Source organism: Ostrinia furnacalis, unplaced genomic scaffold (genome assembly GCF_004193835.3).
Source record: "Ostrinia furnacalis isolate ACB-3 unplaced genomic scaffold, ASM419383v2 OfSCF1318, whole genome shotgun sequence".
NCBI classification, from domain to species: domain Eukaryota; kingdom Metazoa; phylum Arthropoda; class Insecta; order Lepidoptera; family Crambidae; genus Ostrinia; species Ostrinia furnacalis.
Window position 1 is genome coordinate 208897 of NW_021131557.1, and position 23804 is coordinate 232700.

Consider the following 23804-nt stretch of genomic DNA (forward strand, 5'->3'; position numbering starts at 1 on the left):
CCTTCCTCCACCATGCGTAAAAGTTGTTCCAAAAATACTGTCTGAGGTCTGTAATAAAAGTCTAAACTGCAAGATAGAAGAATCTTTTAGCCAAAAACATGGCAGATGCAGCATACAGGGTGGAAACGATAAGTGATCTCATTCGATTATTTCTAAACTATACAAGATATCGAACAACTGATCACTGATCCTGAAAGTGCTTCATGAGCTCTGTCAAACAATATCAGTAATAGGTTACAGAATTAACTGGATTTATCCAAAAATTAAATGTTTTCAGCCTCCATACTAAATGTATGCCACTATGCCAGCCACACAATATTAGAAGTGTTATTTTTTTTATTTTAAATCATAAACACTTAAAATTAACTGGTAAATTGCATTCATTAAAACTCTTCGTGGAAAACATTGGTTTTATTAGGCTTTACTTGCTATAATATTATCAAGACATGAGTACCATGACTGTGGCAGTAGTAAATGTATGGAAGCTGGAAACACTGAATTTTTGGAGTGATCCAATTTATTTTGTAACCTATTATTGGTAGCGTTGGATAGAACTCGTGAAGCACTTTCAGGATCAGTAACCAGTTTTCGGATATCTTGTATAGTTTAGAAATAATCGAGTGAGATCACTTATCGTTTCCACCCTGTATATCAACGGATTGAAGACTGGACTGGCACCACCTTGCAATGTCATCCTCTCAATGTTATCTGTAATGTAAATTATTTTTAAAATGTATTTAAAAAATAAAATGTTCGTTTTATTATTTCAATAATCTGACCTCTCAACTCAACTACACTACACAAACACCTTTGTTCGCAACTGTACTGACGAAACCTCGATTTATACCGTTCATTTAAGATGGTTCAGTTCACTCCAGGTTTATTTATTTATTTAGTTAAAATGCAAGTGAGCTTACAGATTTATATCCAAAGCGCTCACATTGCCAATTGCCAGGTAACCGTGTGTGATGCTTATTGCTCATAGTGATTTTCGATACAGAGCCCCGTACATACGTTATACATAAATTATGGAAAGAAAACACCCAGACCAACACAAACAATTTCAGTATGATATTTTTATTTATTAATAAACAAAAAGACTGAACAAAATTGATGCGTGTACTGATTAATGTAATTAACCACATGCAAAGCTTTGTGAATTGCAACAACTATAATTTATTACCCAAGCTCTAAATAATCGCTACTACGAGTAACTGATCATAAAATATTTTTCCAATCGCTCAAGCTCCCGAGGATCTACCGATAGGTCGGGTGACGTAATCTTGAAATTCTTTTAGCCGGCGCGGAACTTCCGGAAGGTCGGGTGATGCCACGCCTCTTTAAACCGTGTTTACTTTGGCAGTTATATTCTATGTTTATTCGATTCTAAAATATATTCCCAAAAATTTTGAATGTTGTTTTAATTTGTATCACTTGGATATGATTTGTATTAGAAAGTGCTGTGAGTATGACGCTTGAACGGAAGGAACTCAACCTAACCTAACCAACTGCGTATTTCCAAACTGTGTAGTCGCGAGAGCTCTTTGGCGCGCTGTCTTCGGCAAAGTATTGCGCGCGCAGATTTTGACAGCGCGAAATACCTACTTTAGCAGAAATACCAAGCCTTAAAAAAAATAAAATGTTCGTTTTATTATTTCAATAATCTGACCTCTCAACTCAACTACACTACACAAACACCTTTGTTCGCAACTGTACTGACGAAACCTCGATATTATACCGTTCATTTAAGATGGCAAGCTTTTTGCTGCGGTAATGCACTCCAGGTAACCGTGTGTGATGCTTATTGCTCATAGTGATTTTCGATACAGAGCCCCGTACATACGTTATACATAAATTATGGAAAGAAAACACCCAGACCAATACAATTATTTATAAATAACCAAAACAGACTGAACAAAATTGATGCGTGTACTGATTAATGTAATTAACCACATGCAAAGCTTTGTGAATTGCAACAACTGTAATTTATTATCCAAGCTCTAAATAATCGCTACTACGAGTAACATAACTGATCATAAAATGTTTTTCCAATCGCTCAAGCTCCCGAGGATCTACCGATAGGTCGGGAGACGTAATCTTGAAATTCTTTTAGCCGGCGCGGAACTTCCGGAAGGTCGGGTGTCGCCACGCCTCTTTTAACCGTGTTTACTTTGGCAGTTATATTCTATATTTATTCGATTCTAAAATATATTCCCAAAAATTTTGAAAGTTGTTTCAATTTGTATCACTTGGATATGATTTGTATTTATTAGAAAGTGCTGTGAGTGTGACGCTTGAACGGAAGGAAGTCAACCTAACCTAACCAACTGCGTATTTCTATACTGTGTAGCCGCGAGAGCTCTTTGGCGCGCTGTCTTCGCCGAAGTATTGCGCGCGCAGATTTTGACAGCGCGAAATACCTACTTTAGCAGAAATACCAAGCCTTAAGTACGTCTCATAAGTCATACTTACCTGTCGCGATGAATGCACTCAAATGACCCTATAGAAGGCTCCTTGAATTCCAAGTTTTTTTCGTTCTCTCGCTTCATTCTTGACTCCTGTTTCACATGCTACATATAAAACATGATCATACCAATAAGTGTTAATTTTTGTCGATCATTTTTATAGGCCGAGTTGGAGGAAGAAATTCAAGATTCGATAGATACCGTAACTCAAAGTTATAATTATGTAGGTATCATGGTGTGAAGTGTTAAGATAAGGGCGATCTGAACGATAAGGTAATCTCTTACGACCATACTAATCTTTAACACGCTTAATAAAAATGCTGATTTTTGCAATGAATATACCAGACAGTATTAGTCCTTCATCTAATTATTATTGTTTTCCAACCCAATGTAATGTAATAAATAATATAAAAATGAATCGCAAAATGTGTTGGTAAGCGCATAACTCAACAACGCCTGGACCAATTTTACCAATTCTTTTTTTTTAAACGTTTGTTGAAGTCCAAGGATGGTTTTTAGAGCGAAAAAAAATCTAATAATTTTCGGGAAAGCCTCGGGTGAAGCCGCGGGCGGAAAGCTAGTATGTAACAAAGCAGGTTCTACTGAAACAAAATATTCGCGGGATTCGAACCCGCGACTATCAGATTTGTACAAAGAAAATAACGTAAATATTTAAAATATTTTTATAATATCGCTTAAAATAATCATTAATTTAAATCTTTATAATAAAAAAAATAATTACAACTTTATCAAACAGTCGACGGCACATCAGCCTTACACTTTATTTTAATGCAAAATAGCACCTGTTACGATCCGATCACGATATTTATCAATATTGTAACGTTTACGCATCGAGTCCATAGTCCAAAACAAATCGATTTCAAGTACCTAGCTAACTTCACCACATTACTAACAACATTTGAAGACGACCACTATAATTTCGCCTTGACTGCACCCTCATGTGTCACCGGTATCACTGTATTATTCTTCACCAGCTTCCGAGGCGCCTTCACAGTCAGAATCCCATCAGAAGACAGCTTGCACAGCACATCTTCCTTCACACAATCATCTGGCAAAGGGTATCTTCTGATTAACTTTCTGGAAATATATCCAAATTCATCTTTCTTCTCATCATGAAAGGCCTCCAGTACAATGTATCCGTCAGCAGTCTTCACAGATATTTCTTCTGGGGCAAACCCTTTCACGTTGAAGTGAACCTCATAAGAATCCTTTTTGGTGGCTAAATTTTCCTGTCTCCATGGAAAATTTTCCAGCCAGTCTATCGAGCGCAAAACCACCTCATCTCCGAAAGGACTGAACAAATCACGGGTCATTTTCTTGTCTATTTATTCTAGAATCTTCACAAACTTGGTGGTTCTACTTCGATGAACAATTCGAGAATGTTTTTGTTACTTGTTGATAAGCGGTTGTGTTGTGATTAATGTAGATGGCGCTTTTTCGATAGTGTCTTGTTAAAAGGTTGGTTTACAAATTACGATGTGGTTACAGTACCTCTAGTACGAAAAACTTTCGAGTTCGTTTCGTTGCGTATTCAAAGTGTCATCGAAAAATTTTGTATGAAAAATTAAACAGCGCCCCCTAGGGCGGCTATAATATAGGGGGCGCTGTTTAATTTTTCATACAAAATTTTTCGATGACACTTTGAATACGCAACGAAACGAACTCGAAAGTTTTTCCTACTAGAGGTACAGAACAGCATTATTATCGTGCAGTAGGTAATATGATCGTCGGTCCACTGAGAGAAATTCCTTTTATAATACACGGAGATAAATATATTAAAATCGTCGACGTCTCGGGTGGTATTAAGGATCCTCTACTTACTCTGTGGTATTGACGGATTCAAACCACTACTGCAAGAACTCGATCGAACCATTTTGACTGGAGGAGAATGCGCCATAGTATTAAGTTGCCCTTTGTACCCTATTCAACGAGTAAATAAGTTTAAATAAATGACGAAGAGGAATCTACCTATATGAAACGAATTTAATTTTATCTGGAAAATTTTCATGAACAAATTTCCCAGTGTTTTCTAACTTTAATGGCTAGGTACTTCTTGCTTTATCAAAGCAATATAAATTAATAAAATTGATAATTAATTTAAAACGGTTACATGGATGTCTTAACATTTCATCTGATGTTCATGGATCAGTGAGAATTTAGGGACTTCGAATAAAATAGTAGGGGCAAAACAACTTCGAAGATGACGCAATCGCTGCGCGTACGCACAATAGCGTAGGTTGGAAGTGGCCTTCGTCTTATAAACACCAAACACATTATTGGTAGAGCCCATAAATACAGAAGTAGACTAAAAAGCAGATAATTTCAGGTTAACATTGATACTTTGTAAATGTAACGAAAAGAGACCCACTTAGAAATCGAGAAAATATACATTTATGTTTTCTTATCTAACAATGTGGAATATTTGTGTTACAATTTGAGATAAGCAGGTTAAATGCCTACTTCTCAAAAGTAAGACAGTTATTTGCCTCATTCATAAGTCTTTATATTTAATTCATATTTAAGATTCCAAGAAAAATGTCTAAGAAAGTGGCTGTAGTGACAGGATCTAATAAAGGCTTAGGATTCGCAATAGTCAAGGCACTGTGTTCCAATTGGAATGGCACCGTCTATTTAACATCAAGAGACCAAAGGAGGGGACAGTCTGCGTGCGAGGAGTTAAAGAATCTGGGACTATCACCAGTTTTCCACCAGCTGGATGTCACAGACGAAAGCAGCATCAAGAAATTCCGCGACTACATAGAAGAGAATCATCAACAAATAGATATTCTCGTTAACAACGCTGGTATTTTATTCTTAAAAGACGCTAAAGAGCCAAAGGAGTTCCAAGCCGAACAGACCGTTTCAGTCAACTTTTTCGCACTGGCAAACTTTACTGAGGCAATGTTGCCGCTGATCAAAAATGGCGGGACAGTATTGAACATTTCGAGCTCATCTGGCCATCTCTCTCGGATCCCTTCAGAGGCGTTGAGACAGAAATTTATATCGGAGGAGTTATCTTTGCAGCAATTGAAGGAACTGATGAACAGTTACGTGGAATCTGTGAAGGAGGGAAGGGAAATAGAAGATGGATGGGGTGACTCGCCGTATGTGATCTCCAAAGTAGGCGTGAACGCGTATACCTTTATGCTTAGTAGAAAATTAGCTGAAAAAGGTAAGTCTTTAATATGTATTAATACTTAATTGCTTCAAACCTTGTGGCAATCAAGAAAAAAATACGTTATCATTTCTTTAGGCCTAAAACGCGCATAAAACTATCTTTAGCATTAGCAAAATATTAAGAGTAGGCGCACACCGTTGATTTTTCGTCGGCCGATAGTTTAGTCGGGCTGTTGATCAGTATGGGCCTGTATGGGAGTGCGCACACTACGCCGATTCGATTTGGCCGATTCTTCATACAATTTGAAATCGGGCACAACTATCGGCCAACTAAAAATCAACGGTGTGCGCCTACTCTAAACTAAATTATTTATGGTATAACACCAAACGTTTGGACAAGTTGTTTTTTAAGGTAGTACTTATTAATAGTATTTTGTGATCGTACCGCACTTACCCCCAAAAATTAAAATACTCGTATATTGAAACCAACAGCCTCTAACGACGCTCACTTTTTTTTTTTAAACTTACGCATGTCAGCAAATTATTACCGAGATCTTACTTAAAACTGCGTTAATAATTTTACTCAATAACTCCTGTATAATCTTCCAATTTCATTCCAGGCATCACGGTGAACTGCATGCACCCCGGCTACGTGATATCAGACATGACTCGCGGCGTGGGGTCCGTGACCCCAGAACAGGGGGCCCAACTGGCTCTGAAGCTGGTCTTGGACCCCCCAGGGACTGGTCTCTATGTGTGGCACGACGGCACCGTAGTTCCTTGGGACGGCCCTGACCCGAGGGGTTTTATTGACAAGAAGATGTAACTCTAGGACCGCGAGTATATTGAGGGTTTCCTCAGGCTCTGTTTTCACCAGAGATGTGCGAGGATGCGTAGCGAGGGATGTGTTTCTAAAGAAGACTCCTTCTGTAAGACCTTATCTACACTGTGAAAGCAAAAAGTATTGAGTATTACTACTTTTTGCTTTCAACTACACTCAACATCAAATAAACCGCACCTTCCGCGACGCGAACTTTATAGATTTTCTTCTGACACAATCATGGTACCCCAACAATATTGGTGTTATTTGAAAGCCTAATAAATATCCTTAAAGAAAAATACATTTCATTTCTAAATAAATAATTAACATTTACAATTAATGTGACTTGAAAATAGACCTTACTTTGGGCTCACCTCTGGGATCAATTAGACCAATTTTTATGGTTATAAAACCAAATAAAGATCTCACGTGTCCTCTTTAACAGATGGATAGCGATTAATCCCAACTTAACAGTTTTATAGTCATAAAAAATGGCTATAGCGTAACTACCTATTTTTTGAAGAAGTGACTCTGGATCCTTGTAAAGACACATTTTTGGGGTAAAAACCTTTCCTTTAATGAAATGAAGTTTAAAACTAGGCTTTCAAATGGTACCAATGTTGGTGGGAAGTGGGGATGCATACGTTTGATAAGTGCTTGTCGCGGGAGGTGCGATTTATTTGATGCCGAGTGTATTCTAGCTTCATTTACTTCGCTATTGGTTCTTTACAAACACATCCCTCGCTACGCATCCTCGCACATCTCTGATGGAAACGCAGGCGAGTAAGGTCCTATGAATCAATCGCCAGTGGCGATTGCAAATGCGATAGACCTCTTACCGCTTCAGCGGTCACCAGAAGGCGCCACTGTCTGTCACAAGCGACATGACCTTACTCGCTAGTGGCGCCAACTAATGTGCGCCCCTTAATGGTAGTGATATAGACCACAATAGACGTTCCTTGACGTCATCTAAAACGTAATCTTGTGTAAATATGTGTATGCGTATGGAAGAAAATTTTATGACTCATCTACGAAATGTGCAGGTACTCGTATACTGAGATGCAGACGAGCCGCCACAGTTAGTCCAACACGTATTAGTATGCATTTCGAAAAATGTATCGTGTATCCACAGCGTTAAAAAGAATGTTGTTAAGCTCTTGTTTGGGTCTATTTGCATCTTGCATCTCAGCATACGCGTAACTTTTAGATGTACTTGAGCACATCTATCATTGATGATAGTGTAGTGAATGAAGCTAAAATAATAAATTTATCTTTGTATAGGTAAATGAACATGTTTGATTTTTTGTCTCTTGTAAATAATTTGTAATTTAACACGTTTTCATCATTCCTTTCGTAATCAAAGGTCCAGGTGTCATTAAAAGAGAGCGTTATAATAATCTCGTTTTAATTTTAATGATCCTTTTCATGGTATTGGCTCAATAAGGTACAAATGGAACAGCGAGTAAATTGGCATCTCATTTTAATATAGAAAATATAATCTGTCGTAACAGGGATATGATTCTAGTAAATATATAACATATAACGAATATACATACAACGCGCTCCGAGACACGGAAAGAACGAAATCGGAAGAAGAAATATGATAATAGAAAAGGCCGAGCCGAGGACCGAACGGAAAAGAAAAGAAAAATCAAACTTTAAATAAAACAAATAGGTTAATTTATTTTACAAATTCCTTTGTTATCATATTTCTCTCGTTTAAAATACGCTCCTCTCAATACAAAGATTTATCGATCACATCACCAACGGAAAGAGACGACAGGGCCGAACGGAAAATACATCATGGGGGTGATTTAGTTGGCGTCGACACATTCGGCGGGCCGTTGGGGGGGCTTGGAGGGGGCAAAGCCGGGGGGCAGCGGGACCCCCGCCCACGGCAGCTTGGGCGCCGCCCACGCCGCACGCCCGCCCAGCCCCAGCTGGCTGAAGCGCGCCAGCAGCTCCTGCTGGCCCCCCGAGTGGCCCCCCGCGCCCGCGTGGCCCCCGTGGCCCCCCGCGCCGCCCGCTACCGACGTCGACATGATGGCGGGGTCCATCTGCGTCCAGTCCGCGAACATTGCGCTGTTTGTGTTGTAACCTGCGGGGAAACGTGAACTTTAGAACTGGTATGTAAGCGATAATGGGCGTGGCTGAAATACGAGCACAGAATAATAATATGTGATACGTACAGGAAACTTTTCTTCGCGAAAGTATTTAAAAAAATGTCTATTCAATGACGTCAACAATATAGTGTAATTTAGCTAGTCTCAAGAGTCGAGCACCGTTCCGTTTACATACGTCACTGATCGGTACAGTGCCGATGCGATAGGGCTGACTGCTACAAGAAGCTACTGTATCGCCATCTAGGGCACCGCATGCGTTTTTCTTCTTTCCATAGCAAATACTTTTTTTACAATGGATGAAGAATAAACGTGCGTACGTCACTCACTACTCGCTCGTGAATCCCTTGTGGATTTACCCTGGCGCCGGGTGCACCGCGTGCACGGGGAGAGATGAACAGGCCTACTTGTAGTAATATCACAGAATAATAATAAGTACTACGTACAGAAGTTTTACTTCGCGAAGGTATTACAAAAATGTATGCTCAATGTCATTAACAATATGGTGTAATTTAGCCTGTCTCAAGAGTCAAGCACCATTTTGTTGACAAACGTCAATGATCGGCACTGCGCCGAAGCCATAGGGCTGACTTCGGTAAAATGATGTGACGTGAGGTGCCAAACTGCGGAAAATGGCGGAGGAAATACATGATTTAGCATGAATTATCATGAATAATATTAACTACTTATTATTTACCTCTCAGTGTCTTGGGGCAACTTAAAAAAGTACATTCTGTGTTTTTATTATTATTTAGGCAATTAAATACTGCACAGTATTTAGTATACCATTTTCTTTATTTTCTTCCATCATACACAAGAATACGCGTGCGTGAGTCAATGTTCGCTCGTATGTGAGGCCTTGTCGAATAGTATCCTGTAGGTGGGCCATCGTGCGTGTTTTGTTTTCGATGTAAACTCGCGGAGATGAACAGGCCTACTTGTAGTAATATTGGAACAATGTAGTGGTCCTCACCCTGGTTGTGGGCGTGGTTGTGGTGGTTGTGGTGGGCGTGGTGCAGCGGCGCGCGCGCGGCGAAGCCCGGCGGCGGCAGCCGCGCGCGCCGCATGCGCTCCATGCTGTCCCTGCAAGCGGATAGCGCTCTTATTACTTACAGTTAGAGGCTATTTTCACACAAAAATTAAGGCAGTTTGACATGAAATTTCTACATAATGCCGGTGCCACACATTGGCTTATGACTTGGGTCCAAACTTGGCAAAATTATTGTGTCAATGCGCTCCATGCTGTCCCTGCAAGCGGATAGCAAGCGCACTTATTACTTACAGTTAAGGGCTATTTTCACACAAAATAAAGGCAATTTGATACTGACACAAAAATATAGGAAATATGACACAAAGACTACTACATAATGCCGGTGCCACACATTGACTATGACTTGGGGCCAAACTTGGCTAGGAATTTAAAGACAAAATTATCATGCTGTCCCTGCAAGCGGATATCGACCTTGTTACGCACATTGAAAGGCTATTTTCACACAAAAACTTTTACATATTACACATATTAGCCAAGCTGCTCGGAATAAAAATTGTATCACAGACGGACTGTAATTATTAGAAACTTTAATGACCTTACAGGTAAGCGTATTTTTCTGGGCATATGCGGTTTCAGTAAACATGTTTAGCGCTTGTTCACACGCACGATAACCGCGTGGTTTCTGGGTGGTTCACATTAGCGATGCACTGAAGCGGTAACCGTGCGGTTACGGTTTGATGCAAATGTATGAGAGCTGTCCAGCAACCACACGATTATCGCTGTCTGATCTAGACCTTACACGCGCTCTTCAAAAAACCGGATTTCTCGTACAATACCCGGCGATAAATATTGCAATTTGCATCGTCAAATTGCATCGACCTTTAGAAAGAGACAATCGGCTAATTTCGGTTTCGTAGAGCGTTATCACTGTCGCACTTGAACAATGACTGACAATGACGTTTTGTCAAAGTGTAAACAAACTTTATTTTAAATGTGTGCAATTGATTTTGTGAATTAAATTGCTAAAAACTTTTTATAGTCGTGAAAGAAAAGTGGTTTACAATGTGTTAAAGTATTTGTCGAAGAGAAATACTAAGAGTTTGGACAATATTTTCATTGAATAATGTTTTGTCAATGACGTTTTGTCAATCGTATAGGTAGTGTGCGACAGAGATAACGCTCTACGAGCCGAAATTAACCGATTCTCTTTCCAAAGGTCGATGTGCAATATTTATTGCCGGGTACTGTACACGGGCGTATTTCGGCGTGTTCGCTTGAACCGGTAGTGGTAACTCCGCGGCTCACGTTTATACGGGTTGCGCGTGTGGCAAAAGGTACGTCTACACGCACCAACATGCTCGCACATTTAAAATGTTGGTATGAAACCGCTACCGTCCTTGTTGGACATGGCGAGCTTATAAGCACGACAACGTGAGAGCGTTATAAATATTAATTTACACCCCCCCCCCCCCCCTTATAAATAAAAATTTACACCCGGAATGAACACTGAATTAAAATGACATTTGTGTGGTGTTTTCTATGTATAATAAGTATGTATTTACAAAAAAAAAAGTATTTAAGTATGTTTATATCCGTTGTCTAGTACCCATAGTACAAGCTTTGCTTAGTTTGGGACTAGAAGCGCAGTGTAAAATGTCTAAGGATATTATTATTATTATTATTATTTCCATACTAAATGACGACTTAAACCAGAGTTCAACTAGGGTGTAACTGTTATTAATAAGAGGTTCAAAGTATTCTAGAATCTTATCACGATAGCAATGAATATACGATATTGTGGTAAGGTACTCCTTAAGTAACCCCATTATTTCAAATAAGGCCAACATGCACACACCTCACATTGCATACATACCCGCTAGAAACTGTGTTCTGCATCATTTCCGACTCCATCATTTCCGCGAGCGCTTTCTGTGTTTCCTTGAAGGGGTCGAAGTCTAAGTCGTCGTCCCCGTCACCCGCGGCGCGGCCGCCGTTGGCTTCTGTGCTTCTTAAATTGTTCATTCTGGAAAGCAAAAGAAGTTATGTGAGCTATAATTTATTTGCAAAACATACAAACAACAAACAAGAAACAAAAAAATCGACAGTTGTAAAGGTATAAAATACATAGCATAAAGGTGGCATCAGACTGCCAATATGACATTAGAACGCAAGTTCGATCCTCATCGACCGCTGGACTATTCTGGGGTCCAGTGTCAGTCCCCGAACGAGGCACTGATACTGGATGCCTGGACCTGTAGGACCTGTGCTCGCCGCAGCAGCGAGGCAGTACCTGTGCTCACCGCAACATCACCTGTGCCCACCACAGCTGCGAGTCAGTGCCTGTATTTTGAGAGGCTGTGCTTGCCATAGTAGCAAGGCATTTTATGTGCTAGTCACCGCAGCACCTGTGCAAGTCACCGCAGTACCTGTGCTAGTCACCGCAGCACCTGTGCTAGTCACCGCAGCACCTGTGCTAGTCACCGCAGCACCTGTGCTAGTCACCGCAGCACCTGTGCAAGTCACCGCAGTACCTGTGCTAGTCACCGCAGCACCTGTGCTAGTCACCGCAGCACCTGTGCAAGTCACCGCAGTACCTGTGCTAGTCACCGCAGCACCTGTGCTAGTCACCGCAGCACCTGTGCTAGTCGCAACACTACCTGTGCTTATTTCAGGTGTACTTTTACTCGCCACAAGGTTACCTGTGCTTGCAGCATTGACAAGGCAATACCTATGCTTGTGTTCGCGCTCGAGGCTAGAAGCAGACAGCATATTGTGTGGCGCACGCGGACGGAAGTCGTCAGCGCCGCGCGAGAGGATTCGGAGCAGTGAGGCTAAACCTGTGTCCGCCGCAGTAGTACCTGTGCTAGACGCATCAGTACCTGTGCTAGTCACAACAAGACCTGTGCTCATCACAGCAGAGGTAACGGTACGGTACCTGTGCTTGTGTTCGCGCTCGAGGCTAGAAGCAGACAGCATATTGTGCGGCGCGCGCGGGCGGAAGTCGTCAGCGCCGCGCGAGAGGATTCGGAGCAGTGAGGCTAAACCTGTGTCCGCCGCAGTAGTACCTGTGCTAGACGCATCAGTACCTGTGCTAGTCACAACAAGACCTGTGCTCATCACAGCAGAGGTAACGGTACGGTACCTGTGCTTGTGTTCGCGCTCGAGGCTAGAAGCAGACAGCATATTGTGCGGCGCGCGCGGGCGGAAGTCGTCAGCGCCGCGCGAGAGGAGCCGGAGCAGCGAGGCTGAACCTGTGTTCGCCACAGTAGTATCTGAGCTAAACGCATCAGTACCTGTGCTAGACTAACCCGTACCAGTCCAAGTCGCAACAGTGCCTGTGCTAGTCACAGCAGCCCCTGCACTCGCTCAGGGTTACCTTACCTGTGCTTGAAGCATCAACAAAGCAATACAGGTACCTGTGCTTGTGCTCGCGCTCGAGAAGCAGACAGCATATTGTGCGGCGCGCGCGGGCGGAAGTCGTCAGCGCCGCGCGAGAGGAGCCGGAGCAGCGAGTCTGGACCTGTGCTCGCCTCAGTAGTACCTGTGCTAAACGCATCAGTACCTGTGCTAGTCACAACAAGACCTGTGCTCCTCACAGCAGAGGTTACGGTACGGTACCTGTGCTTGTGTTCGCGCTCGAGGCTAGAAGCAGACAGCATATTGTGCGGTGCGCGCGGGCGGAAGTCATCGGCGCCACGAGAGAGGAGCCGGAGCAGCGAGTCTGGACCTGTGCTCGCCTCAGTAGTACCTGTGCTAGCCTCAGTACATGTGCTAGTCACAACAAGACCTGTGCTCATCACACCAGCGAGGTTAGTACCTGTGCTTGTGCTCGCGCTCGAGGCTGGAAGCAGACAGCATATTGCGCGGCGCGCGCGGGCGGAAGTCATCGGCGCCACGAGAGAGGAGCCGGAGCAGCGAGGCTGAACCTGTGTCCGCCGCATTAGTACCTGTGCTAGACTTAGTACCTTCATTGGTTCGGTTTTTATGGCGGTCAAGCTGTAGATCCTGGCTACATAGGAGTTGCAGTGGTGGGAACGAGAGGTAGGAATAGTCCCGTTTACCTGTGCTTGTGCTCGCGCTCGAGGCTGGAAGAGGACAACATGTTGTGCGGCGCCGCGCGAGAGGAGCCGGAGCAGTGAGTCTGAACCTGTGTTCGCCACAATAGTACCTGTGCTAGCCTCAGTACCTGTGCTTGTGTTCGCGCTCGAGGCTAGAAGCAGACAGCATATTGTGCGGCGCGCGCGGGCGGAAGTCGTCAGCGCCGCGCGAGAGGATTCGGAGCTGTTGCGCCTTGTGGAAGTCTGTGAAGAACTTGTCCATGTTCTCTGCGAGGTACCTTCCTTCGCTCTGCAAAAGATAGAGAGAGATTAAAACTTTATTGCACATCACACAAGCAAGACATTACATTAATTTACAGATCGATTGGCATGCACTGTACGAGCTGTCAAAACGTGATTCTAGCATAGACTACGTATTTAATTAGGACTGTATTTGTAGTTGGCACCACTGTCGAGTGACAGGACCTTACTCCCCAGTATAGATGTCCCAGCCATGATATTGTCAGGAGTCTGTCTATTTTTGCCACATTGGACAAACATATAATTTTGACATTTACAGGAGGGAGCTACTATCAATACTGGGCTTTTTTCCACTTTCACACGTCTCAGAACCGTGGAACTACAGTGGAGCCGTTGAATCATTTGTTATAAGTGCGTGTAAAAGTTGTTTTTAAGAGACATCTACTTTCAATAGAAAGTTAACGAATTTAATGTTTTTTTTAATCCTAATTACCTACTTAAAGAATAGTGCAATCAAACATAAAAACATTGAAAGGTAAAATATGAATACAAACTCACAGCCGACTGTGGCGCATCGAATCCGTTCACAAGTGCCTGTTGCTGCACTTGTTGATTCTGCATCATTTGTTGGTGGCTCAGCATATAGTTCATGCCTGGCATGGCCGTCATCGACGGCATGCCCCCGGACAGCGGCCCGGACGGGATGCCACCGGACAGCCCGCTAGACGCCAGGCCACCGGACAGCCCACTTGACGACAGGCCCCCGGACGCCAGGCCTCCGGACGGGAGGCCCCCGGACATCGCCCCGGACGCCAGGCCCCCGGACGGGAGGCCCCCGGGCAGCGCCCCGGATGTCAGCCCACTCGAGCCCATTGAATTATCTACCCGCATACCGAACGGTGGAAGCATATTGGGATTTGGATGATAATTAGCACCTGGAAACAAATAATAAACAATTTTAATCGATTTGGTAAAAGATAAGCATTCATTGATCCATGTCTAGAAAGTCGATAAAAAAGTCCAAGCCTCTAAGGCTCGGTTTCCTCCGAGAGAGCGGAGAAATGTTTTGAATAACCAATCATATTTCATCCAAATGAAATTCAATTCGTATCACATTTTTTTGTAAGCCATTTTACACTACCTCATTGTGGACGGTCAAAGGTCGATAAGATGTAAACGAGAGGACAATAAGATGCGAATGGGGGTCGATGAGGATCGATGAGATGTAAATAGGGGTCAATAAGATGTGAATGGGGTTGATGGGGTGAAGTAATGGGGGTCAATAAGATGTAATTGGGCGGTCAATAAGATGTAATTGGTAGTCAATAAGATGAAATTGGTGGTCAATGAGATGTAATTGGTCGTCAATAAGATGTAATTGGTCGTCAATAAGATGTAATTGGTGGTCAATAAGATGTAATTGGGGATCAATAAGATGTAATTGGTAGTCAATAAGATGTAATTGGTGGTCAATAAGATGTAATTGGTAGTCAATAAGATGTCAATAAGGTGGTCAATAAGATGTAATTGGGGGTCAACAAAATTAAATGTAAGGTCGATGAGATGTAGTGAGGGTCGATGAGATGTGAATGAGAGTCCACGAGACATAAAGGGAATACCCTTTTGTTTAGTAAAGATTCTGAACTTTGCATCTTCTATGCTCGCTCTCTCTCTCTCTCTCTCTCTGCCTGCATCTCACTGATCTATCTCACCTAATAATTCACTAGCGGAGTCGTGCGGCAGGCCGGCGAGCGGCAGGAAGCGTCGGTCGCGGCGCGTCGGGCCGCAGTGACCCGCGGCGCTCACTGACCTATCTCACCTAATAATTCACTAGCGGAGTCGTGCGGCAGGCCGACGGGCCGCCTGGCTATCTCACTGGGTCGCTGGGGGCTCACCTAATAATTCACTAGCGGAGTCGTGCGGCAGGCCGACGGGCCGCCTGGCTATCTCACTGGACTACTGGGGCTCACCTAATAATTCACTAGCGGAGTCGTGCGGCAGGCCGGCGAGCGGCAGGAAGCGTCGGTCGCGGCGCGTCGGGCCGCAGTGACCCGCGGCGCTCACTGACCTATCTCACCTAATAATTCACTAGCGGAGTCGTGCGGCAGGCCGACGGGCCGCCTGGCTATCTCACTGGGTCGCTGGGGGCTCACCTAATAATTCACTAGCGGAGTCGTGCGGCAGGCCGACGGGCCGCCTGGCTATCTCACTGGACTACTGGGGCTCACCTAATAATTCACTAGCGGAGTCGTGCGGCAGGCCGGCGAGCGGCAGGAAGCGTCGGTCGCGGCGCGTCGGGCCGCAGTGACCCGCGGCGCTCACTGACCTATCTCACCTAATAATTCACTAGCGGAGTCGTGCGGCAGGCCGACGGGCCGCCTGGCTATCTCACTGGGTCGCTGGGGGCTCACCTAATAATTCACTAGCGGAGTCGTGCGGCAGGCCGACGGGCCGCCTGGCTATCTCACTGGACTACTGGGGCTCACCTAATAATTCACTAGCGGAGTCGTGCGGCAGGCCGGCGAGCGGCAGGAAGCGTCGGTCGCGGCGCGTCGGGCCGCAGTGACCCGCGGCGCTCACTGACCTATCTCACCTAATAATTCACTAGCGGAGTCGTGCGGCAGGCCGACGGGCCGCCTGGCTATCTCACTGGGTCGCTGGGGGCTCACCTAATAATTCACTAGCGGAGTCGTGCGGCAGGCCGACGGGCCGCCTGGCTATCTCACTGGACTGCTGGGGCTCACCTAATAATTCACTAGCGGAGTCGTGCGGCAGGCCGGCGGGCCGCCTGGCTATCTCACTGGACTGCTGGGGCTCACCTAATAATTCACTAGCGGAGTCGTGCGGCAGGCCGGCGAGCGGCAGGAAGCGTCGGTCGCGGCGCGCGTCGGGCCGCAGCAGGTCGCGGCGCGCGCGCATCGCCAGTTCCTTCTGTTGCTCCAGCAGGCCTTGGCTCATTTCACTAACCCCTCTTTCGTTACCTGGGGAAATCAGGTCACCTTTACTAAATATAAGTCTCGAAATACCCTATCCTTTTTCATAAACACCCTGTGGAGGCAAGGATTTTGTAGCAACTTTATCTTTATCGTCAAATTAGTTCGACTAATGGAATTACATGACAGCTGAAAGGACCATGGCGGTCATTTCACTAAACCGAAGGCGATGAACATTATTAAAGAAATTCAATGCAATTCATTTCTGCAAAGAACACAGATTAGAAATTCGGGACTGTGTAGTCAAAATGTAACTCAGGTAGGTATAGTCAAGAACTTTAGCTTGAGCACTAATTTAATTAAACGCAATCAATGAAGGTTGAGCGAGTAGTTCCAGGTGATAGGTGACTTGAATGAATTTCGAACACCAGAATACGAATAAAGATCTGTAATGAGCTGATGCAGATTACTTTAAAAAGGTTTAAACAGCTCCAGGTTACAGTTACGTAAAATAAATTATGATGATGATGATGACGTAATTCTTACCTAAATAGCTCACATCTCTGTCTAACAGTCCATAACCATTCACTAAAGGAGTCTTCATATGCGGCAGTATATGGTTGGGCTCGACCAGGCCAGCGAGCATTTCTCTATGCCTCTGCATCATCAGCGCCTCGTTGTTCCCATCATTCAGAAGGTTATGCGTGTTGTCGTCTTCCAACAAACTGTGGTCACTATTGTCTAATAAGTCATGATTCTCTAAAAGGCTGTGTCTATCTGATTCTAACTCGTCCAATTCGTTTGATAGGAAACTCTGTGTGTCGTTTTCGAATAAAGACTGTTGCTGTTGTGTGCTAGTGTTCATATTTGTGTTTGTGTATTTGTCTGAGTCGTCTGTGTCGTTGTTTTTGTGTTTTTTATCGCTTTTGCTCCTCTTCGCCGGTACCGCTGTGCCGTTCTCTTTGCTCCTGGATTTGTCCGCCGTGTGATCTTTGCTTTTCGTTTGAGACTGCTGTTGTAAAAGTGTGGGACTTGAGGATTCTGATGTGCCGTTTTCTTGTGACTTAACTGTAAAAAAGAACATAAGCCGTTTAGGTATTATGAGACACATATTTTTTAAACAAACTTGGTAAGAATAAGACTTTTGTCTACTACAGACTTACAGTTACAAAACAATTAGTTTTTAAAACCATATCAGTGATAAAGTGCAAAACGAAATACATCGGCCAAGCTAGTCTATCATAATATAAAAATGAATCGCAAAATGTGTTGGTAAGCGCATAACTCAATAACGCCGGGGCAAATTTTACCAATTCTTTTTTTATAATGTTAGTTAAAGTCCAAGGATGGTTTTACGGCGAGAAAAATTCGAATAATTTCCGGGAAAACCCCGGGCGAAACCGCGGGTAGAAAGCTAGTATTTTATAAAGTCAAATCCACTGACCTGTAGACTGTTGTGGCTTCGGACTCGGCTGTTTTCTGGCTGGGCTTTCGGACGGTGGCGACGATCCGAGGCTTGGCCACGCCTCCTTCCCGTTACTGCTGCTCGCACTACTACTCGCGTCGCCGTTACTGCCGCTGCTGCTGCCGCTACCGCTACCGTTACCGTGCCCGTTACCGTTACCGTGGCCGTTACTATTGCTATTCGCCGGGTCCTTTTTATTTGATCTGAAAACCGCGCGAGTCGTTAAAACTTGTAATGCCTGGTGTGTAGAGGGTGAGGTCTGTGATTTGAGATTTTGAGTGACATTTTAACTTGTGTTTACTCGGATACAGGCGAGGCAGGGCAGAGGTCGTAATATGGTTCATTTTACGTACGCATAAGGTGCATAGTTCATCTAGCTAGTAGTAAACGAGCCACATGTATTGAAAATATTCATTTATAACGTATTTTTGAAGCTTTGGCTTTCTGATTAGCATACAGATTTACACACTGAACTAAAATTCTTCTAAAAGTTGTCTACCCACCCCTATTTTAAATAAAATTCTACTAAATAGTAGAAATTATTCATGAATGCATCGAATGGCATCGACACCGAAGTGAAAATGACGTTGACAAGTGAAAGATATGACAGCAACGCATCGATGCTGACATATAGACTTTTTAATTTACGTTCCGTTTCACAAATTCTGTGACCTAAAAACCGGTAAAGGGTCGATGTTTACGAGTTAAAGTTCCGGTTTTTAATGTTTCTGCGTGAAACGAAAACAGTGTTGCCATTAAAGCAACATTGAATATCGGTCATAGTAGAAATTAATATTGCAAAAGGTACAATGTATTTAAACCGAAGTGCTTTATCATATTTTATGGTTTGGAATAGCTTGGCAAGTGTATGAAATATGCACCGAGAGCGATTGACCTCTTCTGCCTAATATTATTTTACTGCCCTGCCGAGTAGCTTGAATCATTGGGTGCGTTTGGCAGAAAATAGAAATTGTAAGCGCTTATAAGCAAAATGGCGATCGCTTAGCGGTACAATCGGTCACTGCTAAAAAAATGAATGAAACACGTCACTATTGAAGTTAGCAAACGTGTCCTACCTAGCCGAAAACAGCCGAAAAATTGTCATTTTGCTTATAAAAGCTTACAATTTCGTCAATTTTGCCAAACGCACACATTATTGCATTTAAATGCCAATCAAAGCCACATGGAAAAAGGTAATTCAACAGATGTGACGGGTAATTTGTCTGTGTCGTGTTTCTTGATACAAATATTAAAAGTAAATAAATATGATCAAGAATAACTGAGTGAAGAGAGAAGACACCACAGGACAACACAGCAACATTAACCACGTTATATTAAAACATCTATAAAGATAAAAGTAAATGAAGAGCGAAGGTTGCCTAATAGATTTCATCTATGAACCATTAAGTTAATATTCCTTAGGAATAGAGCAACCACCACGAGCTGTCAAACGAAACCGATTTTAGGATGTCACTGGATGTCAGTTTTTTGGATTATTTCATTCACGTTAAATCTGAAAAAAAGCTCAAAGCTTAAATTTTCAGCGTGTGATTTCAATGAGTACTAACGAACTGTCAAATATGTAAAGCATGTTGATGTCGCGCTCGCACACTCACTGCGGGCGCGCGTCGCACAGTCGCGACAGCAATATAATTACGCGCGAGCGATAAGGATGGGTAGCTTGGGGTCATTGGACAAAATTCTACGTGCTCACGGACCAGGCTTTAGTTGCAAACAACGGTTCTGTTACGTCGCATCACGCATCTCTTTTTATCACACAGTATTGCTGCTAGTGACATCTCGCTCGCTCAGTCCTTTGTTGCTCTATTCCGCTAGGTATATTAACTTTATGCTATGAACCGATTCGAAATGTTCAAAATAAAAAGTATACCTCAAGTGTTACCAGTTGAAAATTTTGCGTCCGCTTTAGTTAAACATTTTTAACTCTGGTAGCATTTGAAGTAGGAGCGAATGTCAAACGATACTCACTTAGTTGAATTGACTACGTTTATATGAGACGATGTGACCACTGTTGTCGGAATAAAGTTCGATTGATTACCTAAAAACAAATAATTACGTTAGTTATATACGTAAAAAAATATAAATTAAAGTAGTTCATTTGTGTGTGACTTACCATCTTTTGAACTGCCTTTTTCTGCATTCGTACTAGAGTTACCTGTGTGATATTGAAAATATTAGTACGATTAAAACAAAGTTTAAAACATATTACATAATAAGTCTTAACATGTCTCCCTGTATTCTCAGTGGTGGTGACAGAGCTCTAAGATCTTTCTTCCTCGTTTCGTGTCTCTTGCTGCATTGATCTCTGATAAAATTTTATTTTCCCACACTTTTCAGCAATGTACAAAAGATTGACGTCACTAGCCCGTGTAAAGTTTATTGCCCTCTGTACAGGCGTGGTCAAAGGACTAGCCTGTGTACACTCACGATCAAAAGTGTGGAATTACCCCAAGATATTAAAGGAACTAAATGACCAATGAAGATTAATAAAAATAATGCCACATTAAAAAACTGTAAACTTATACCAAAGATACATATTAAATACACACAAGGCTTGTTCCCATGTAGTCACACTGTGACGTGTAACACTATGACTCAGTGGAATTAAAGGTACTTAAAATGTAACCCGTTAATAGATGTCCTAATGAGTAACAAAGTGTGACTTGATGGGTTTTTTTCCAACGAGTTACAGACACAGTGTGACTAGACGGGAACCAGCAAGTTCTTAAAATCGCTCAGAACAAAACACAAAAGTGATTCCATACTTCTGATCGCAAGTATAGATTTCGCTGGAGAGGGGTTAGGGGTGGGCAGAGGGGAGGAGGGGGTGTACCTGGGGTGGGGGCGGGCTTGTCCCGCTGCTGCTGTAGGAGTTGGTGGTGCAGCTTGCGCTCGTACACTTGGTGTAGGCCCGCGTGCATCTCTTCCTTCGTAAACGACGCCTTCGGATCACCTGCCGACAAAAATCTGATTAGGATGGTAGTCTATGATCGGAATTCTTCTGAAGCATAATGTCTCGGATACACTAGGCCCTAGCGTAAATTTGTCATACGGGACATTTATCCCCTATAGTCTTTTTCACGTAAGATGATCCGTATGACACTTCAAGGTTATCCATATTACGCATACTACATATGCAGAATATTTTAGAAAAAATATTTGTATTTTATTAGCAATATAATAAAAATAAATTAACTACTTGTCTTGAAATATATAGTAAAATCTGAGTCTATTGATTATATTTTAATTAAATACGATGTAAAAACATTTTTTATTTAATGTACGCAATGTGTGAAACGGAATAGATTTAGTGCTGGGGTATTTCTTGTATAATAAAATCGATTATTTCCGCGGTTCATTAATCGATTGCAGTGAATACTTAGTTATTAAAAACATCACAAAAATCAACTATATTTTTCGATTATTGACTTTAATAAACGCATTGAAAATAAATTAATAGTTTTTAATTTAAAGAAACAGAACCAGTACTTTTTAAGAATGGTTTTTTTGAACACGAACCATGAAATTTGAATATTATCAATAAAACATTGTTACAATAATATTTGTAATTTAAAAAAAACATGTTTTTTTGTTAAATAACACCTATACAAAATATGTCTCTAAAAGTAGGTTTTACTAACTCTTTGAAAAAAATCGATAGATAAATCGCTATGGTTTAGTTATGTGACATCTCTAAATCTTTCAAACTCGAAACGTCATACGGATCATCTTAGGTGAAAAAGACTATAGTGACTAGGGGACAAATGTCCCGTGCAACTCAGATTCTACGTGATGCAGCAACGTTCCCAAACTTCCCCAATTTGTTCCTCAGTGTTTTGCAAAACTTTTCACGTGACCCGGGGCATGTTTCGTGTCGACGCTCTGCGGGCAAAACGTGCTGCTCCATTTGTCCCCAAAACTCATACTTGCTTGTATCACAGCGCGGGCTTACACTTCTCAATCACATGAAAAATATGCGCACATCTGCTGCTTCTCTCTCTCGCTGGTGAACTGGCAATTGCCATTGGCAAATGGCTAAAGGATGTTATGATATTAATCACACTCCTTATGTTTTATTCAAACCGACCTAGGATGCATGAAATTATAATGTTATCGTTGACTTTAGACGAAAATATATCGGACTATTGATTAAAATCAATAAAATGCCTCGGAATATTATATTGTAGCGCGCATTCTGAGCTAGCGGGACTCACCCTAATGGTAGAAGTAGTCGAAAGCACAATAGCGTCTATAGACGAAACACTGTGGCATCTTCTGTAGTTCTAATCTACACTAATATAAGAAGAAAACTTTGTTTGTTTGTTTGGTTGTAATGAATAGGCTCAAAAAGTCCACGCGCGCGAAGCCGCGGGCGGAAAGCTAGTGGAAGATATTTTGCTTCAAACGTAGAAGTTATTGTGCTATAGATACAGCACTTACCTAGCTCGTGCAGGTACATGCAGTCCGGCTTGGGGCAGGGCTGGTTCTTCATGAAGTTGGAGCAGTTGGTGGTGCCGAGCGAGCCTTGAGCACGCGGCCGCAGCGACACGCGGGGTAGCCTCTATCACAAGCGCATAAGGCACAAGATGGCTCACCTAGCTCGTGCAGGTACATGCAGTCGGGCTTGGGGCAGGGCTGGTTCTTCATGAAGTTGGCGCAGTACTTGGTGGTGCCGAGCGAGCCCTTGAGCACGCGGCCGTCCAGCGACACGTTGTTGACGCCCTGGATCGCTCGCAGCGCGTCCGCCGGCGACACGTACGTCACGTACGCCGACGCTGACGGACCCTGGCGGATGTTAAACGAAACTTTTACGTCATTGTGACAAGCAATCAGTGATCCAATGACAGTTTGATAAAAAAAACCTCTGTTTGTTTTATCATCATCATTCTTCTTCTTGTCTTGTCGACAACTTACAGTGTCAGCCCAAAACTCGGGTACAAGATTGGCGTTGGCATTCATTAAATCAGTTGTTTGAGCACGGAGGACACGACATCATTTTAGCCACAGAACATCACCTGCTGAACATAGGTCTCCCCAATGCAATTTATTTTCTTTAAGCTCATTTAAGTTAGTGATTTTTTGGAAGCAAAAATTCGATGATCGTTGAGATGCACTGGGGATTAAAAAGACATCTGTGAGATGTTTTTATTGTATCCATCCCAACTAATATTATAAATGCGAAAGTAACTCTGTCTGTCTGTTACGCTTTCCCGCTTAAACCTCGCAACCGATTTTGATGAAATTTGGCATAGAGATAGTTTGAGTCCCGGGAAAGAACATAGGATAGTTTTTATCCCGGTTTTTGAAACAGGGACGCGCGCGATAAAGTTTTTCTGTGACAGACAAAATTCCACGCGGGCGAAGCCGCGGGCGGAAAGCTAGTTACAGATAATCTCAAGAGCTTCAGGTCAAAGGTGTAACATTCACTTTATGACGTCATTAAAACAAGTCGCTACCTTATTTACTAACCAACGGAACGTGTAATAGGAATTATTATTAATAGTCTACTACGAAAAAACACCTCATCATAATACATCATGTCATTCTTTTAAG

General features: G+C 42.8%; 3 protein-coding genes across 5 annotated transcripts in view; 1 reads left to right on the plus strand and 2 right to left on the minus strand.

Moving 5' to 3' along the window:
• Positions 1-3156: 3156 nt before the first annotated feature.
• LOC114352317 (protein lethal(2)essential for life) lies at positions 3157-3918 on the minus strand. Its single transcript, XM_028303902.1, has one exon. The coding sequence runs from the start codon at positions 3797-3799 to the stop codon at positions 3398-3400; it is 402 nt and encodes a 133-aa protein (XP_028159703.1). The 5' UTR covers positions 3800-3918; the 3' UTR covers positions 3157-3397.
• A 767-nt stretch (positions 3919-4685) lies between these two features.
• LOC114352318 (carbonyl reductase [NADPH] 3) lies at positions 4686-6443 on the plus strand. The gene is made up of 2 exons (XM_028303903.1): positions 4686-5658; positions 6224-6443. The coding sequence occupies exons 1-2, from the start codon at positions 5022-5024 to the stop codon at positions 6427-6429; spliced, it is 843 nt and encodes a 280-aa protein (XP_028159704.1). The 5' UTR covers positions 4686-5021; the 3' UTR covers positions 6430-6443.
• Positions 6444-7811: 1368 nt separating this feature from the next.
• Positions 7812-23804, minus strand: part of Cnot4 (CCR4-NOT transcription complex subunit 4) — a 33630-nt gene continuing 17637 nt past the window's right edge. For 2 of the 3 annotated variants that reach the window (XM_028303867.1, XM_028303868.1), the window contains exons 7-18: positions 22847-23036; positions 21085-21204; positions 20365-20406; positions 20220-20289; positions 18210-18433; positions 17312-17833; positions 16652-16813; positions 14391-14767; positions 13721-13881; positions 11408-11557; positions 9517-9626; positions 7812-8521 (exon numbers count right to left, since the gene is read on the minus strand). In XM_028303867.1, the coding sequence (XP_028159668.1) occupies positions 8238-8521; positions 9517-9626; positions 11408-11557; positions 13721-13881; positions 14391-14767; positions 16652-16813; positions 17312-17833; positions 18210-18433; positions 20220-20289; positions 20365-20406; positions 21085-21204; positions 22847-23036 (2412 nt within the window). In that variant the 3' untranslated portion in view covers positions 7812-8237. Of the gene's footprint in view, positions 8522-9516; positions 9627-9778; positions 9792-11407; positions 11558-13720; positions 13882-14390; positions 14768-16651; positions 16814-17311; positions 17834-18209; positions 18434-20219; positions 20290-20364; positions 20407-21084; positions 21205-22846; positions 23037-23804 lie in introns of all 3 variants that reach the window. The other variant, XM_028303869.1, reaches the window with a different exon arrangement.

What these genes read in the sequence shown, in the direction of transcription:
- LOC114352318 (XM_028303903.1), top strand. Translation starts at nt 5,022, where the DNA reads ATGTCTAAGAAAGTGGCTGTAGTGACAGGATCTAATAAAGGCTTAGGA. An exon ending in TAGAAAATTAGCTGAAAAAG is followed by an intron (nt 5,659 to 6,223) that starts GTAAGTCTTTAA and finishes ATTTCATTCCAG; the next exon opens with GCATCACGGTGAACTGCATG.
- LOC114352317 (XM_028303902.1), bottom strand. Translation starts at nt 3,799, where the DNA reads ATGACCCGTGATTTGTTCAGTCCTTTCGGAGATGAGGTGGTTTTGCGC.